The 17829-nt window shown below is 37.7% G+C and overlaps 1 protein-coding gene and 1 non-coding gene across 2 annotated transcripts; one reads left to right on the forward strand and one right to left on the reverse strand.

Moving 5' to 3' along the window:
• Nucleotides 1-3801: 3801 nt before the first annotated feature.
• LOC145628567 (uncharacterized) lies at nucleotides 3802-4538 on the forward strand. The gene is made up of 2 exons (XM_081680903.1): nucleotides 3802-4148; nucleotides 4244-4538. Exons 1-2 carry the CDS (start codon nucleotides 3802-3804, stop codon nucleotides 4536-4538), a joined length of 642 nt encoding a protein of 213 aa, XP_081537029.1.
• Nucleotides 4539-16546: 12008 nt separating this feature from the next.
• LOC145565108 (small nucleolar RNA R71) lies at nucleotides 16547-16653 on the reverse strand. Its single transcript, XR_014094968.1, has one exon. It is a non-coding gene; the product is annotated as a small nucleolar RNA R71 (small nucleolar RNA).
• Between the last annotated feature and the right edge of the window lie 1176 nt (nucleotides 16654-17829).

Here is a 17829-nt window from a genome sequence, read left to right on the forward strand (position 1 = left end):
ATAATGATGAAGGTGATGATGATGCAAATGATAAGGATGATGAGCCACCTGATAATAATCAAGATAATGATGATAATACTAATGATGAACTGGGTAATTCAAATTCGGGTTCTTTGACTGCAAGGGATAATAATCTACCTAATGGTCATGTTAATGGTGCTGCTCTGAATGGGGATGATCATGATGATAATGAGAATCTTGAGTCAAAATTTATCCTTATTAATGGGGTGTATCAAAATGGGTATATGTCTCACCCAAACGTGGTTGCTCTTTCTTCATCTTCGACTGGTTCTGCTTCAAATCAGGGGAATGAAAGCTTTTCGTCGTCTGAAAATGATCCTACAACTCCTGAGTCATATCACAACCTGCATTCTACAAGGTTTATACTAGAGAACAGGGCTGCTACGCTGGAAAGAGACCCATATGCGTCGTATACTGCTGCTCGGTCTTCTTCTGATTTTGGTGGTGTGTTTTGAATTTCTGCACTACTGGAGGATATCTTCCTCTCTGATGAATCAAAACCTGATTCAACTTCTCTTTCCTCTGGTCAGGTGGCCGCAACTGAGCCCCCTGTCTTTGTCGTGCCTCAATATTTGTTCGAGTCCCTTTCCTTGCAAGAAAACAAAGCTGCTGCTCCTTATCCCCTTGCCATAGCAACTATTCCTTTGTAGCATCCTGTGGCACTTGCTCTTCCTTCTTCGCAGCTTAATAAGGGGTGGCCAGCAAAAAGAAGTCGTGTGCTACCTTTTCAAAGATGTCGTTCCTATGATCAGGTTCCTTATTTTGGGTACCATGGCTCTACTTGGTCTCAGAAAAGACGCAAAATTATAGCCCATAATTTATAGAGCAAAGATGATTACACTATGCCCGCTTCCTCCTTTCGTCGTGGTGTAAGAAATAAATGCCATTCTGATGTGTCTACTGCTGCTCATTTAGGAGTTCTTGGAGGTTCTTCTGTTGTGTTTACTTCCTCTTCCGGATATATCAACTTAGTGGGTAAAAAAAGGAAAGGAGGAGAGTGTAGCAGCGCCTCTTCTTACAAGCAACTCAAGGTTCTAGAGTTGGTTTTTCTTCTAAGGCCTTACACTTAGCCTCAACTGCAACGTCTGCTCGCTTATCACCTATTTTCTCAAGCACCTTCGGTTTGGCAGCTGGCCCTTCACAGCCCCCAAGGGTTTATGAAGATCACATCTTGGATTTGTAGGGGACTAAATGACCAAAGTTCTCCTAAGCTTCCTTATGTGTTTTGGTTATTGCACTCTTTTGCACATAAATTTTGTTTTCTCTGTGAAACTAAAGTGTCAGTTTATGTTGTTACTAGCTTTCTTAGTTTTTCTAGTCCTTTTTCGATTTTTGGGGTTGATTCGGAAGGCTCTAGTGGGGGTTTAGTGGTTTTTGGTTATGGTTAGGAAGAAGTGTCTTGTGTTTTTTTTGTTGTGCAAATGTTGTACTTTGTAGTATAAAGCTTACTAATGGAAATAGTAATGTGTGATGTTTGTTTATGGTGCTCCTGTTCTAGAAAATAGACCTCAAGTTTGGGGTTTGATTTTAGATTTACTTGTTATTGCTCTTAATTGCTTGATTATTGGAGATATCAATCAAATAGAGCACCATTATGACAGGTTGGGTGGTTCAAATGTCATTAAGGGTTGGGATTCCTTTATTGATTTTAGAATCAAGTCGAGTTTGCTCGCAACCCCCTTTAAAGGCCACCCTATACTTGGACGAATGATCGGGATGCCAATCAACTTATTTTACAGCGTCTGGATTGGGCTTACATGAGTTCTGAATGGTTTCATAAATATCCGGATAACCGTGTTCTCAATCAACCAATTCTCATTTCTGATCATGTTGCTATCTTCTTTAATGATTCCCCGTTTCAAACAGAGTCCAACCGTCCATATCAATTGGACAATTGGTGTCTGAACTATAAAGAAATACATGACTTCATCCTCTCTACTTAGCAAAGACACATCTCTGGCTCTCCTATGTTCATTCTTTCTAAAAATTTGGAACATTTAAAGTCACTATCCAGGAATTGGTGTCCAACAACAAGAAATTTTTGGGTGTCGATTGGAAACATTTTTTTAAGGATCTTTCCAATGAAGGTGAGTTACTTCACTCGATCAATGATGCCTCTCTCTACATGTCAAGTATTGTTACTTCAAAGGAGAGCATCTGATTACAACTACAATTCTAGAGACAACGTTGCAAGAAAAACTGGATACTAAAAGGTGATTGCCCGTCTAAACTTATTTGCTCCAAGATCAAGTGTCGACATAAGAAAAATGAGATTAGCTCGTTACTTGATAACCTGGGTGTTCTTCAACATGGGCAGACAAATGTTCAGCATGTTGTTGTGAAATCTCTTATGAAGACCTTTAAAACTGATTACATGCCTCCTTATGATCCAAAAATCGATATTGTCCTGCAGGAGTTAGATCTTCCTCAGTTCAATTCCTCTTAAATCGCTAATCTGAAACGTCCCTTCACTGCTTCTGAGATTCGAATGGCCATGTTTTCTTTAATGAATTATAAGTCTCCGGGGCCTGACGGAATTACAATTGAATTTTTCAAAACACATCGGGACGTTGTTGGAGATTAAGTGGTTTCTGGCATTCAAAGTTTCTTTCAAACCGGGTTTCTCTTGAAATAATGGAATCACTTGCTCCTTGTTATGATTCCTAAGATTAGTAACCTAATAGAGATGGGGCATTTATGGCCTATTAGCCAGTGTAACACAGTGTACAAGTGCGCGTCTAAATGCTTGATGGCTAGATTGCACCAGTTTCTCCCTCTACTAATCTCAGATTCTCAGCACGCCTTTGTTCAAGGCCGCGTTATGACAAATTATATTTTACTGAGTCATGAGTTAATGGAGAAATTCAACTGTTCCAAAACTGGCACTAATTGGCTTGCTTTGATTAAAATTGATTTGAGCAAAGCTTATGATAGAGTTAACTAGAGTTTTCTTCTACTAGTCCTTAAAGCCTATGGCTTTTCGGCTCGTTGGTTGCAGATGATCCAACAATGCCTTGCTACGGTTTCTTACAAATCTCTGATCAATGGTCATACCTCGGATACCTTTAAACTGCAATGTGGTCTGCGTTAGGGTGATCCTATCTTTCCGTATCTCTTCCTATTCTGCATGGATATCTTCTCTCGTATGTTGCATTTGGGACAGGATTTAAAGATTTTTCAAGGAATCAAACTATCCAAATCTAACCCTTCAATCTCGCATTTATTCTTTGCATATGATGCTCTTATCTTCTTCCGGGCAACGTCTGCTTCTTGTTCTAATATCATGCAGATCATTCAACGGTTTGCTAAGATTTCAGGAGAAGAGCTAAACTTGTCAAAGTCCTTGATAAAGTTTAGCCTAAATATTTGCGCTTCTTCTCAAGCAGAGTTCAAATCGATATTCCAAATGAATCATGTCCAGGTGTTCGACCATCACTTAGGGGCTCCAATCGATTTCGTCGCCAAGAAGAAGGACCACTTCCAATTCATCATCGACAACATTATTGGAAGAATTAATTGTTTGAATGCAATCCGGCTTTCACAATCGCAGAAGTTGATTTTCATTAACTTTATCCTTGTTGCAATGACGTCCCATGTTCTTGCTTGCTATGAGTTACCGGTCTCTATTACTGGGAAAATTGATTCCTTAATTATGCGCTTATTCTAGGTGAATTCTGATACTAAAGGTATGCATTGGGTTAATAAGGACACCATGCATCTTCCTCGTGGCTGGGTGGCTTGGGCATTCGCTGCTTGTCATCCTTAAACAAGGCGTTGCTCATGAAACAGGTTTGGAGACTCTTTTCTAACCCACAACTACTAGTTTCAAAAGCTTTTACTGCTCGTACAACCTTTCTTTCCAACAACCCTCACAGTGGGCCTACTTTTTCCGGTTGTCATTCGTATGGTCTGCGGGGGTTACTTAAGGCGAACACCCTGTTAAAACAGGGTTGCAACTGGAAAATTGGTAACGGCCATTCTACTCTAGTTGGGTCGGCTAAATGGGTCAATGGTCGCATTCCTGAGTTTAAACCTGAAATTCCATTGACCAATTCTGCAGCTAATTCCGTCATTTTTTTCATCCACTCTCAGTCAATGGGGCGGGATTCAGCTAAAGTTTTAGAATGGTTTGTGCTTGTAGATGCCTCAACAATCTTGAGTTAGAGGCCCCTGATCCGACTCAGGAAGACTTTTGTTATTAAGCGAGTACCCCGTCGGGAAGGTACTCGGTGAAAACTGGCTATGCAATGCTTCAACAACAACTTTCCCCTGCTTCCATACTGTCCTCTTCAGATTCTTTCTGGAAAGTTCTTTGGTCACTCCAGTTACAACCTAAATGGAAGTTGTTCCTATGGAAACTGCTGCATCGGGCTCTAGCAGTTAAGGTGGAACTCCATCACAGAGGAGTTCCGGTTCAAGATGTGTCTTGTGACCTCTGTCAGTTTGAACCAGAGGATTTACAACATCTTTTAATGCACGCTCAGCTTGGAGGGGTGGATGCCTCGGTATCAGCTTAGAATTTAATGGAGCCCTTTTTCTCTAAAATTGGATCCAAGTTTATATCCGAATTTTTATTAGTCAGGATGGGCCTTCCAGTGCTCGCTTAGGTACCTTCGTCAGTACGCTTTGGAGTTTGTGGTTATGTCGGAATTCCAGAATCTTTAGGGATTCTTCTGCTTCCAAGCCCTTTGACTCACAGTTTACGGAGATCATGGATTCTCATTCAGTCTTTGTTTCCTCGGCCGATTCTGCATTTTCCCCTAATGATGCGGACAGGGACGCAGATGCCTCTACTCCGCCTGGGTTTTACACATCTTAGTTTGGTTGGAGTATTTATGGGGGTTCGTCAGCTTCACTATAAATTGATGGCGCTTTGTTCCAAGACTCTCGATAATGATGACCCGTTTGATGATCGAATCATTGGAGGTAGTAACTTTTGGGTTTGTACTTCAGCTTTACATGCAAATGCTTTGGCTTGGTTGTATGGGCTACAATGGGCTTTCGATCTGTTCTGTCACGGTTTTTACTGATTTATATAATCTTGTTACCCTTCTTCGGGGGGATGGATGAGGTAAAGTGGCTTACCTTTGGCTCATCCGTAAGATTCAACAACTGGCCTTAACCTTTCAGTATTGCTGTATACATAAGGCGGATCATCAGCAGGTTCATCGAGCTCATCTAATAGCTGCAGAAGTGGCGGTTAATTTTTTTTTGTTTTAGTATTAGTATGTAATTTGTTTGTATCCTTTGTCAAAAAAAAATAAAAATAAAAATCTATCGGAGAAACATTTATTTGGGTCATGAGTATTTAAATTTGCTATTTGTTTACATCCTTATTAGTTTTGGCAAGCAATATTTTGGCCTATACGTGTTTTACACACTTTTACTAACATTTGTTTAAATATGCTATTTGTTTATACCATCACTAATAGTAATACTCTTGTTTTATACATGTAAATCAACTTAAATATAAATTTTGGCCTATACGTGTTTTACACTTTTACTAACATTTTGAATTTAGTGATGGTGTAATATGTATGAATTTGTTAGAATGTATATATTATAGTTTTTGATTTCATTGATTATCTTCATAGTCAAGTGGATAAATTTCACTATTTATACAATATAGCTAGGTAAATTTTTATTATCAATTATTGAATTTTTGATTTTTTTTATGGGTACTTTAGTATGCCAGATTGACGAAGGTGAACAATATTAAAGAGCCAAATCACAAATGTGGATTTGAAGAATATATTATGAGAGTACATTAATATATGATTTACAGGTATAAACAATTCAAATAATGTTTTTCAATGTCTCTCTCTATGGACAATCTTGAGGCACACTTAAATGGTATAATCTTTTCTTTTCTTTCCTTTTCTGTCTGTCTGTCTGTCTGTCTCTCTCTCTCTCTCTCTCTCTCTCTCTATCTATATATATATATATATATATATATATATATATATATATATATATATATATATATATATATATATAATCCAACAGCTGAGATTACAATGGAGACTAAAAATTGAAGATCAACGATTTCTCTCTCCTCTTCTTCACTGCTAATTTAACAAATGAGCAAAAACTTAGTTGCTCATTTGAATATTTAGTTGCTAATTTAAAAAATGAGAGCAAATAGTTAGTTACTCATTTGTCAAATGCGAAAACATTTTATTAAACAACAAGTATTTATTTGCTCATTACAAATGAGCAACCATTAGTTTGCTTATTTGTTAATCAAATAATTAGTTACTCATTTGTAAAATAAGCAAATATTTCTTTGATCATTTAATTTGGGAAATGAGCAATCAATATTTTTATCATTTAGAAAATGAGAAAATAATTAGTTGTTCATTTGTCAAATGAGCAAATACTTATTTGCTTATATCACAAATGAACAAAAACTTAGTTGCTCATTTGTCAAATGAGCAAAGATTTCGTTAATAATTCATTAAATCAAAAGCATTTCTTTGCTCATTTGTGAAATGACCAACAATTAGTTTGCTCATTTGTTAAATAAGTAAATAATTGGTTACTCATTTGAAAATTAAGCAAACATTTCATTGATCATCATTTGGAAAACAAGCAATAAAGTTTTTGCTCATTTGGCAAATGAACTAATATTTAGTTGCTCATTTGTCAAATGAGCAAATACTTAGTTGCTAATTTAACAAATGAGTAAACTTAGTTGATCATTTCACAACTAGAAAAAGGCCCATTTTCGACGGAAACGTTCTGACGGATACGAAAATTTGTCGGAAAGTTCTTAATTTTCGACGGATTTTTAATCCGTCGGAAAATATACCTATAGACACCGAAAAATGTCTCCCCAAAACCAAACCCGATGATGAACAATCTTTCACCGCCACTATTGGTCGGGTTCAGTATTTAATCCCGAGAGTGCTTAAAAAATCGTATTTGATTAAATTCGTATTTTTTAATAGTCCATGGATTAGTCTTGATGTTTGGTAAAAGCATAGTTTTAATTTCAGCCCAAACTTATTATTTAATTTTAGCCCAAACCTTTTTTATTTTATTGTTTTATTATTTATTTTTGGCCCAAACCTTTTATTTATTTTATTTACTTATTTTCTTATTTTAGCCTAAATAATAATAAATCAGAAAAAGGCCCGAAATTATCAATCGGCACTTAAAATGCTGAATGAAATTAGGGTTAAAAATGTATTTAGACGGAAAAGCGGACTGAAAATTCCCGCGCCACGGCAGCAGTCCACCGTGTCACGGGAAACTTTCCCGTCTGACGGTGGGATTTCCCGTGACACGGGAAACCTGCTGTGACACGGGAATTTCCGTGTCCTTTCCGCGTAAACCCTTAACGCGTTTTCTCCCCCGTTTACTAAATATTTCCTGCGTCACACAAAATTTGCACCGTGTCACGGGAATGTTTCCCGTCTAACGGTGGGATTTCCCGTGTCACGGTACAGTTTGCCGTGTCGCGAGATACTTTTTTTAGGGTTTTTATCATTTTAGGGTTCCGTGTGTTCCCTCAGCACATTTTCTCTATAAATACCCCCTCATTTCTGATGTACGGGGCATCAATTAATCCTCTAGTTTTTTCTCTCTTCTATGCTCTAGCCTAAACACTAGCCTACCCTTTTTCTTTCAAAATTCCTTCTTCAAGCACTCCAAGGAGTCCATAATTTACTCGTGGTTTTGTCCTTAAGCCAAGGCGTGAAAGGTAGAACTGTTTGAGGGTTTGGCCCCAAATCAACTCTACTTTATTTAGTTTAATTTAATTATTGTTTTATTATTATTTCCTTGAAGTTACTAACTCGTTTATTATTTTGTAGTTGCAAACAAACAAAATCAAAGTAAGAATTATGTTCCTTTTATTTCTATTATTTTTCTAACGACTTTATATTGTTGGAATTATTGTTAAATTGCTTCCAATATTGTTGTTATTCTATTATTTATTGATCACCATATTGCATGTTAAAGGGAATATGTAATTGAAAATCACGCCTAATAAGATAATTTGGACGACTGGTTTAGGTTCCTTTTTAATCTTGTTGTTTAATCAAGTGATCACTAATATTTTAGAATTATATGTTGCATTAATATTCAACCAATTTAGCCTAATAAGAGTTTGGAGAAAATTGAATATTTTATTTGCATGCCTTTGAGATCGCAGGAATCACTTTTCACTATAAGAATCGAGTAGAGGCCAATACGGGCAAATGTGACTCCATGACTCACTTCGTACCATCATCCCCGATCCTCCTTTTGTGGTTCCGAACCATATGGAGTTAGTAATCTCATGGATTATGAATGGGGTGTAACCTTCACGGGTCAATCGTTGTTGCCTTCGTTGTCCCTTTATCGTGGTTGCCTTTTATGATCCGTGAACGGCTTAGAAGTTCCTTAAAAACTTGTTGGTGGCTCTGTACTTTCCTTGTCCCTAATCGTGTCCCTTATTGTATATGCCAATTCCCACTTCCTATGAGTGCCAAGCATATTCACACATGCTTTTAACGTAGGCGCACTTCAAACGACGCCTACAATACAAATTACGATGGAAAATCCGTCGGAAATGGTATATTTTCTAACGGATTAAAAACCCGTCGCAAATTTCCGAAGGAATTTTATAGCTGTAGACATCTGCTTTTGGCCTCCTGTCCCGAAAGGAAGTGCAATGACGACAAATAAAACCATCTCCGTGTTAGATTGAAGTGAAGAATACTTATGGATGACTGGCTAAACCGCAAAGACATAAAAAGACTAGCCTAACCCAAAAACAAATACAAACAAGGTCTAATTATCTAAACCCGATCATAATTAGGCTTAAGCCCATGCTTAAGACCTAATAATGACGGATTTAGAGGCGCCTAGGTTAAATTTAATGCTGCCGCAAAAAAGCCGCGCGCATCTCAATGATTCGCGCTAGTCTGGCGTGCACAACTAATTCAGTTGCCCGCAACACCCAGGGCAACTTCTAGAAATGCGCTTGCGGAAGATTCAGAATTTCATAAAACTATAAAATCGAATCTTACCATAATGCCGCGCGCAAGACATCCAGTTGCGCTGCCTACAGCAGCACAACTAAATTACTTGCGCTGGGATGCCGTGCGCAACTCATCCAGATGCGCGCGAAAACTGCTACGGAAGAATGCTTAAAACCCTAACTACATCCATTCCCTATAAATATGGGCTTAATACGAGGCTTAAAAACACAAAAATTAACCTAAAACTCTGGCAGAAAAACTTATGAACTTGTGCTACCAAACCCTCTTGTCCTAAACACTCACCCCTCTTAATCTTTGTTACTACGGTGGAGGTTCCGAACAAGAAGGAGTCCATAAGTGTTCTAAACGGAGATCTAGCAAAGAGGAGTGGTAAATTCCCGAGCACTTAGATAAATCATATTTACTTTTCTTGTTTAGAAGAACCTTAACCAATAAAATAGTGTTGTTTGATGACGAGAGGAGAACTAGGTCGTTATCTAATCTTCCCTTGGTCAAACTAAATTTATAAACACTTAACAAACCCTAATACGAGTATAGAGGCAAGTCAAGGGTCGAACCCAAAGGAACGGTAATGTTCAAGCACTTTCAATTATGCGCCTAAGCTAGGTCGAAGACGAAGGTAAGAGAGAATACTAACAACTAACAAAACAAGTAACCAAGGAAATAAAACACTAGGAATGGGGTTCAACTAGTAATCATGTCAATTGCAACAACTTGGGAAGAGCATGCCAATCAAAGGTTGTGAGGACTAATGATAAGAGCAATCAATAGGAATCAAAGAGTTATCTCCTAATTGTTAAGCTAGGGTACACTATGAATAACAAACTAAGAGAATCACAATCAAAACCAATCGATAATTGCAATTCCTAAATCAATTGTTCATGTCATTAGCAATTACAATGCAATCTAGCATAATTCTCAAGGCCTAATTGAATTACACACATGCAAACCTTCACTAATCACTTTAATCTCAACAATCAATCAACACAATTCCCAAATTAATCACAATTAATCAATCATACAAGTTTCACCCAATTCCTAGCCAAACAACTATTCAAGAATCATCATCTATCAACTAACAACTATGGAAATCAAGAATCAACAAAATATCAAGAAAAATTACACTAATCAAGCATCAAACATCAAAATTAAACCAAACAAACATGAAATTAAACAAAGCAATAAAGTGAGATAGAGTTAAGAATGCTCATTGATAATAGAGAAGATCTTGAACACAATTGTCACCCTTGTATCTTCAATCTCTCAATCACCATTGAAATCCTTCACTTTCTCTCTCTAAAACTACTCCTAATCTAGCCTAATCTAGAGAGATAAGCTCTCAACCTAAGAGAGAGAAAACTATTCTAAGACTAAGAATTATGTGAATGAATGATAATAAAAACCCCCAAAAACAATCTATAAACAAAAGGAGAAAAGAAGCTTAAAATCGTAAAAATACCCAGAAGCCCGCGCCCTTAGAGAAATCGGCCGCGCCCGCAGACACCCTGGAAGCCGCGCCCGCGGCCAAAGCCCGCGCCCGCGGGGAGCCCGCGGAGAGTTACTGCCCAAAATCAGCAGAAATAGGTTGCGGCAGATTTGCAGGGCCAACTTTGGAAGGCTGTAACTCACGATCTAGGAATCCTATGAAGGCGTGCAACCTATCATTGGAAATATCTTCAAGTCTAGTTTCCAACCCAACTTGAATCACCTCAATCCAATATGTAGAACTCGAGATATGGCCGAAACAATGCACAAAGGTCCTTTTTGATACTTTGTAAGCCTTCATTTTCCTTTGTTTCTTGGATTGGCTTGACTTGCGTGCTTGGCTTCCCTAACTTGCCTCCATTAAATTCCTTTAATGCACTTGAGCTCCCTCCTTGATTATATTAAATCCCGGGAAGCTCGACACACCTACAAAACAAGTCAAACAAACGGAGAAGCGAGGGAAATAGCCGAGAAATGAATAAAATAATAAGAAAACCATTAAAAGCACGCATTTCTCTAAACTAACACACAAACACACAAATCAAGCATTATTCCCTAAAAACACGACATAAACGAATAAAAACGAGCATAGAATTATAAAGAAAACATAGCCTAAAGGTGCCATAAATGGCACGGATCATTTGACCACTTTAAAATTAAAAGGATTTTTAATCAATTCCACATAGTATCTTGCGTTAAATAAGATTATAATTGAATAATTAATTGATTGATTAATCACTTAATCCAAGGCGAATCTTGTTTATTTTTTGCTCCTTTCACGAATTTGAATTGAATAAAGAATAATGACTTTGCAATGTAATTCCTACGTAATTGATGCATGTAAATAAAATTAAGTAACTTAGTTTTAGGTATCGCGTTGCGTATATTGTTTGGTGATGAAATTGTGAAAAAAGGAAGAGCTAGTAGAGGCCGCACTAGGACTAGAATAGCGATTCTCCTTTAAAGGGAACGTAATTTTAGTACCCTCGCTCCCAAACTCATTTCTGGTTTATGTAGACCAATTTGGGCATGGGTAAACTTATTTATGCTAATTATCCCATGAACTCCACATGGGAGAAAGGTATGAACGAGGTTTATGAGTTTTCCCAAAACTCATTGGCGACTCCTACTTGTTTATTACAAAAAAGCGTAATGAAAGAATCAATTCTAATTCAAGGTCCCCCAAACAGTCAAGAATTCAAATTCTAATACACCCTAACAAGTGTAAAAGTCCTAGGCTTTTAAAGGGCCATGGGAATCTAAGGAAAGATCCCCTACGATGGGAACATCCTCCTTACAACAACCTTTTCGACGGAATTTAGTAAAATAATAAAAAAAAACCAAACCCTAATTAAAACGGCAGTCCTCCCCTACCCCATTTCATTTCACGTTTCTCTCTCTCTCTCCTTCTCCTATCTTCTCTCCTCTCTTCCTCTTATCTTTTCTTTCTCTCTCCTCGATCTCCTCCTCCCTTATCTTCTGACTCTCCTCTCCTCCTCCTCCTCTCATCAACGCCTTCTCATATTCTCTATCTATCTCCTCTCCTCCTCCCTCTTCTCTTCTCATGGTCTTTAATTTATGGTGATGGGTTTAAAACAAATTAATGGTTTTTAAGGTCGAATTCAACCATGGAAATGCTAGATCTAGAGTTTTTATGGTCGAATTTGGCCTTATTAAACCAAGTTCGAGGGAATTTCAAAGTTTTTTGCTTTTTAAGGTACGTTTTAATGTTTTTATTTTTGTTTTTGATTTTTTTTATTTAATTTTTGGATGATTTTAGGTTGGGGTGTTTGATTTTTGGTTCGGTGGTGGTGGTCTTACGTGTTGAGGGTTTTAGGTGGGTGGGTTGGAGTGTGGGTTCGGTCGAGTTAGGTGTTCAGGTGGGTAGATATGGGTTAAGTGGGTATGGGTTTGGGTTCGGTGGTGGTGGTCTTCTGTGTTGAGGGTCATTATAGGTGGGTGGGTTTGAGTGTGGGGGTGGTTATGGGTTTGAGGAGGGTACGATCAGGGTGTGGGGAGGGTTCCGGTCAGGGTTTGGGGGTGGTTCTGGGTTTGGGGAGGGTTCGGTCAGGGTGTAAGGAGGGTTTCGTTCAGGGTTTGGGGGTGGTTTTGGGTTTGGGGAAGGTTTTGGTCAGGGTTTTGGGGGGGTTTTGGTCAGGGTATGGGTAAACGTGGTGCTGGTCTGATGTGATAGTTGCGGTGGTTAGGAATAGTGAAGGTGGTGATCTGCCGCACCGGTGGTGATGCGGCGTGTTTTTTGTTTTATTTTTTAAAAAGACATTTCCGACGGAAATTCCGTAAGAAATTTTTGAGGGACTTTGAATCCGTCGGAAATTTCCAACAGATTTTGCCGTTGTCGGAAATTGTGGTAACGACGAAAATTCCTTCGAAAAAGTGTTTCGACAGAATTTCTGTCGGAAAAAGGTGGTTTTTCCTACCAAGGCGTTTCCGACAACCATTTCCGACGGAATTTTGTCGGAAAAACCTTTTCCGACGAATTTCAAGTTTTTCTGACGAAATTTTTCCATCGGAAATGAGATTTTTTTCTAGTAGTTTTTTTCAAATGAACAAACATTTTGAACAGAAATTGGTCGAAAATCGCCAAAAATCGCAAAAAATAGACGAAAACCTTAATTAATGAAGAATTCAATTGATGAAATACTTAATTTATCAAACTAAAATCAACGAAAATCAAACTAAAATCAACGAAAATCACCTTGACAAAGAATCAATGAAGTTTCAAGATGAATTAATGAAGAATCAAAGAAACTAGCAGCAAGAAAGAGAGTAGAGAAATTGAAGAAAAAGAGAGAAAATGGCGCGTCGAATGAAGGAGGAGAGAAAAAACGCTGGAAAATAGAATTTGAAATTATGTTTGATAGATTGGGATAAATTGTAGCCATTGGATGCAATTTATCCAACGGTTGTAATATGTCCTTACATATAATATGGTTCTCACATAAGGGATGTGGTCTCATATGATCCCATTTCTATATATATATATATATATATATATATATATATATATATATATATATATATATATATATATATTTGTTGTATTATAATTGGATTAGTTGGGCATGAGGTCATTTTGAATAATTCATTATCTTTCATTACATTACAAAAATAAAATACAATGATATATTGCAAATACATAAAATATAAAAAGTACGTTTAATATGAAAACTAGTATAGGACCGTACGATGCACAACTTACAATTCTTGATACTTATATTCATTTCACAAAAATTTTAAAATAAAATGATTTAATGAATAACAATGAATTTACTTATAAATTTGTCTTAATCATACACTTTTAACCCTCAAAATAATGATATATGAAGTACTACTTGAAAACAACCTTTTTATTTTATTCTTAAATTGTATGTAAGGAAAGATTTGAAAAATAATTCAACTCAATGAACTAACAATCAATACGCACATTAAGTCATAATTTTTTCGTCATTTCTACTTGCACCACTAGCCATCCCATTTTTAAATGGGGGGATTTTTCTGTGTGGCTAGTCATACCATGTGTCCGGATTACTCGAATTACTCGGTCAGGGTTACTCGAGTTACTGGATCAGGGGTTACTCGAGTTACTTCTGACCGAATAACCCCTTAAATAACCCTTGTCAAGTAACTCGTAACCCCTTACTGAACCCCTTGAGTAAACCCCTGATCGAGTAACCCCTCAAGTAATGATGTGTCTATTTTATACAGTATTTTACCCTTGTCCCTTGGTCATAATTAGTAGTGTTTTTGGCTCTTTAGAGCCACTTTTATTACTAATTGGTGTTTTCTAGTGTTTTCGTAGATTTGGTTGACTTTTGCAGGGATTTATGCTTTTGGAGTATTTTCCCGAGATATTTTGGAGCAATCACGAGCATTGGAGAAACACGACCAGATTCCATAGCCCAGGGCCGGTTAGAGCCATCGAACCGAAGATTAAGGGCTCGGTATAGGTGATACCGGGGCATTTGGACCGAGTATTCAAGACCGGAAGAGGAAATCTAGATTGGCCTGAAGAGTTGGAGCCCAATCGAAGTCCAAATAGTGGCCCAAATGAGCCGCCCGGCCAAAAAGGCTAGCGCCCGGAGGCGCGCCCGGCCGGGCGGGAGAAGCTTAGGCTGGCGCCCGGCGACGCGCCCGGCCGGGCGCGAGATTAGTAGTAAGGGTAAAAAGGCGCGCCCGATCGGGCGCGTGTATTTATTAGTGGACGCTTAACGTCGTTTTAATTTGTTTTAGTTTAGGATTTTTGTACGGAGTATAAATACTCCTCCGTAATACGATTTTAGGATCTCTTCTTCTCCTTTTTTACTTTTTCTTTACTCTCTTAATTATTCTCTTAGATTTCTTTTCTCTTAAACCTTTGTTCTTAATTCTACTCTTAATTCCAGATTTATTTTGGTAACGATTTCTCTTCTCTTAATCTTAGTTATTTACTTTATTCTTTTTATCATGTCTTGCTTTATTACTTTGATTAGTTTAGTTTTTAATATGTGTGAGTAGTTTTATTTCTAGGGTTTATGGGGATCCATAAATAATATGAAGGGGTAATTTGTTGTTGTTTATTATCAATGCTAGATTAATTTCCTATTGATTGATTTAATGCTCCGTGACTAGATTTGCGCAGATCTTTTATGCATGAGTTTGACAACATTAATTCGAGATTCGACAGATGAGAATTAATGTTTAGGTCTAGTTTAAATAGGCAGATTAATTTATAAATGGTTAAGTCGAGATTCGACAGATGAGATTTAATACCGGTAAATTTAATTGTGTGATTGTAATACGTAGCGAAAGCCCTTTACAATCTGGTTAATTGATGCATTGATGATTGACTATTATTGATTATTGGTATTGAATAATAATTTCTTATTGAATTGTTTTAACGTTTTACAATTGCGGCTTGTAAAAGTATAGCAATATTGAATTGATGAATCGAGCAGATGTTAATTTGATATTAAAGGCTATTTTCAATAAGAACTTAGATCTAGTAAATTGCGAGAGCCTGTTAGATCTATGTTGATTAATAAATTGCGAGAGCCTGTTAATCGTGTTATTTATGCAATGTCAACGATTGATTACTATGTTTTACCCTGGAGTATTATTTATTGGTGAACCTATGCCCTAGATCCTTTTATTCATTTGTTTTCTCCCTGCTCTTAATCTTCGTAGTTTAGTTTCCTTTGATTACAATATATTGGTTACTTTATAATCTGGATTATATTAATTAATTAGGAATAGAAAGACTCGTTTCTCTGTGGATTCAACCCTACTTCCCTATCTACGTTAGTTAGAGGATTTAGGAATTACTTTTGATTAGGGGATACGACTTTACCCTGTCAAAATTTGGCGCCGTTGCCGGGGAAACAGTTTTATTTTTATTTCTGATTATTTTTGTAGTCTAGATTATTTCCCTTTTGTCTCAGAGAGCGTTAGTTCTCTGAGACAAATCTCATATTTGCTTCTAGTTTTTGTTTATGCCCAGGTGCTCCAAATCAGGTTACATCCCATTCGATCCTGAGATCGAACGTTCCTTCCATAGACAGAAAAATTTCTACAAGCTAATCTTAGCGGATTCTGGTGATAATAACAATAATCACCGCGATCCTCCAACTGATTCCATCGATTTAGAGGCATCATCAGACGCAGAATCAGAGATGACGGCTCCAAAGAAGCTTAGTGATTATTCACAACCAAAGCTTACGGATTTTCCACATCTCACCCCTACTCCGGCTCTTGATGGGGTTCAATTTGAAATCAAACCTCAATTTATAACGATGATAAAGAGGAAGTAATTCAGTGGAGCCAAGTGTGAAGACCCGAATCTTCACATTGCCGACTATTGTCAATATTGTAACACCATCAGGCAAGCCGGGGTCACTCAAGACCAAATCAGGGAGATTCTCTTTCCCTTCTCTTTAACTGGAAAAGCTAAATTGTGGTTTAATGGCTTGAATAGAACTACACTTGGTATAACTGACTGGGAAACTCTTGTTTTGAATTTCTATAACAAGTATTTCCCTGCAGAGAGAACAGTTGTACTACGGAGTGCGATCCAGAATTTTGCCCAAGAAGCCGATGAATCTTTATATGAGGCTTGGGAGAGGTTCAAAGATTTACAAAGAGATTGCCCCCACCATAATTTAGCACAATGGCAGTTAATCCAAGCCTTTTATAATGGCCTTGGAAATTCTTCTCGAATAATTTAAGACTCTGCAGCTAGTGGGAGATTTATGAATCTTGATGTTGAAGATGCAGGTCAGGTTATTGAAGACATGGCGATACACAATTCCCAATATGGGAACCCTAGAGGATTCGCTAACAAGGGGAAGCATAGTGTCGACTCTGTATCCTTTTTGCAAGCTCAACTAACCTCTATTTGCCAAAAATTAGATAATCTGAGCACTGCTAATGTAGCTAATGTTTCTGTGATTAATAATAATTCTAATGAGGCTTTCTGTGAAAATTGTGGTATTGCAGGTCATTGGGAGCAAGATTGCAGGAGTTCCGTGGAGCAAGTTAATGCCTTCCAGGCTTATAGGCAGAATAACCCATACTCCAACACTTACAATCCTGGGTATCGGAATCATCCGTACCTTTCCTACCGGAGCACTAATGTTCAAAATCCACCACCACAAGAACCACAGGTGCCACAGCAACAGCAGCAGAAATATTACCATCCCAATGCTAGCCTGAAGAACCAACCACAACAACCCTCCTCATCCTCTGACCCTTCTCTGGTGGAAATTAGAGCAATGTTGGACAATATGCAAAATCACATGGAGAGCAGAGATGCGACAATTGATCAAATTCTAGCGCATAATAAAATTGTAGATAATCAAATTGCGCAACTCTCCGCTACCCTACAAGCCCGCCAACAGGGAGCTTTTCCGGCGCAACCAACCCGGCCTACGGATCAAGCATTTGCAATTACTCTAAGGAGTGGTTCAAACTATGAAGGGCCCTCTATGCCCAGAGTTGATGAACCTGTTTTATTAAATAATGCTAATCTTAATTCCGTTAAACCAAACAATGTAGTTGATAGCCCTGCAGGGCTAAGGGATAATACTAACATATCTAATTCTACATTGCAGGGTACAACTCCAGAGAAGGTGGCTACTCCAGACAAGAGTAATAATGCTCCAAAGCCAATTATCAAACTTCCATTCCCCAATCGTCAATTGAAGACAAACTTAGATAAGCAGTTTGGTAAGTTCCTAGAGGTAGTAAAAGATTTGAAGGTAACAGTTCCCTTTACTGAATTAATCACACAAATCCCCTCCTATGCAAAATTTATGAAAGAAATATTGACGAGAAAAAG

Source organism: Chenopodium album, chromosome 1 (genome assembly GCF_948465745.1).
Source record: "Chenopodium album chromosome 1, dcCheAlbu1.1, whole genome shotgun sequence".
Lineage (NCBI taxonomy): Eukaryota > Viridiplantae > Streptophyta > Magnoliopsida > Caryophyllales > Amaranthaceae > Chenopodium > Chenopodium album.

What these genes read in the sequence shown, in the direction of transcription:
- LOC145628567 (XM_081680903.1), top strand. Translation starts at nt 3,802, where the DNA reads ATGAAACAGGTTTGGAGACTCTTTTCTAACCCACAACTACTAGTTTCA. An exon ending in TCAGCTAAAGTTTTAGAATG is followed by an intron (nt 4,149 to 4,243) that starts GTTTGTGCTTGT and finishes CCCGTCGGGAAG; the next exon opens with GTACTCGGTGAAAACTGGCT.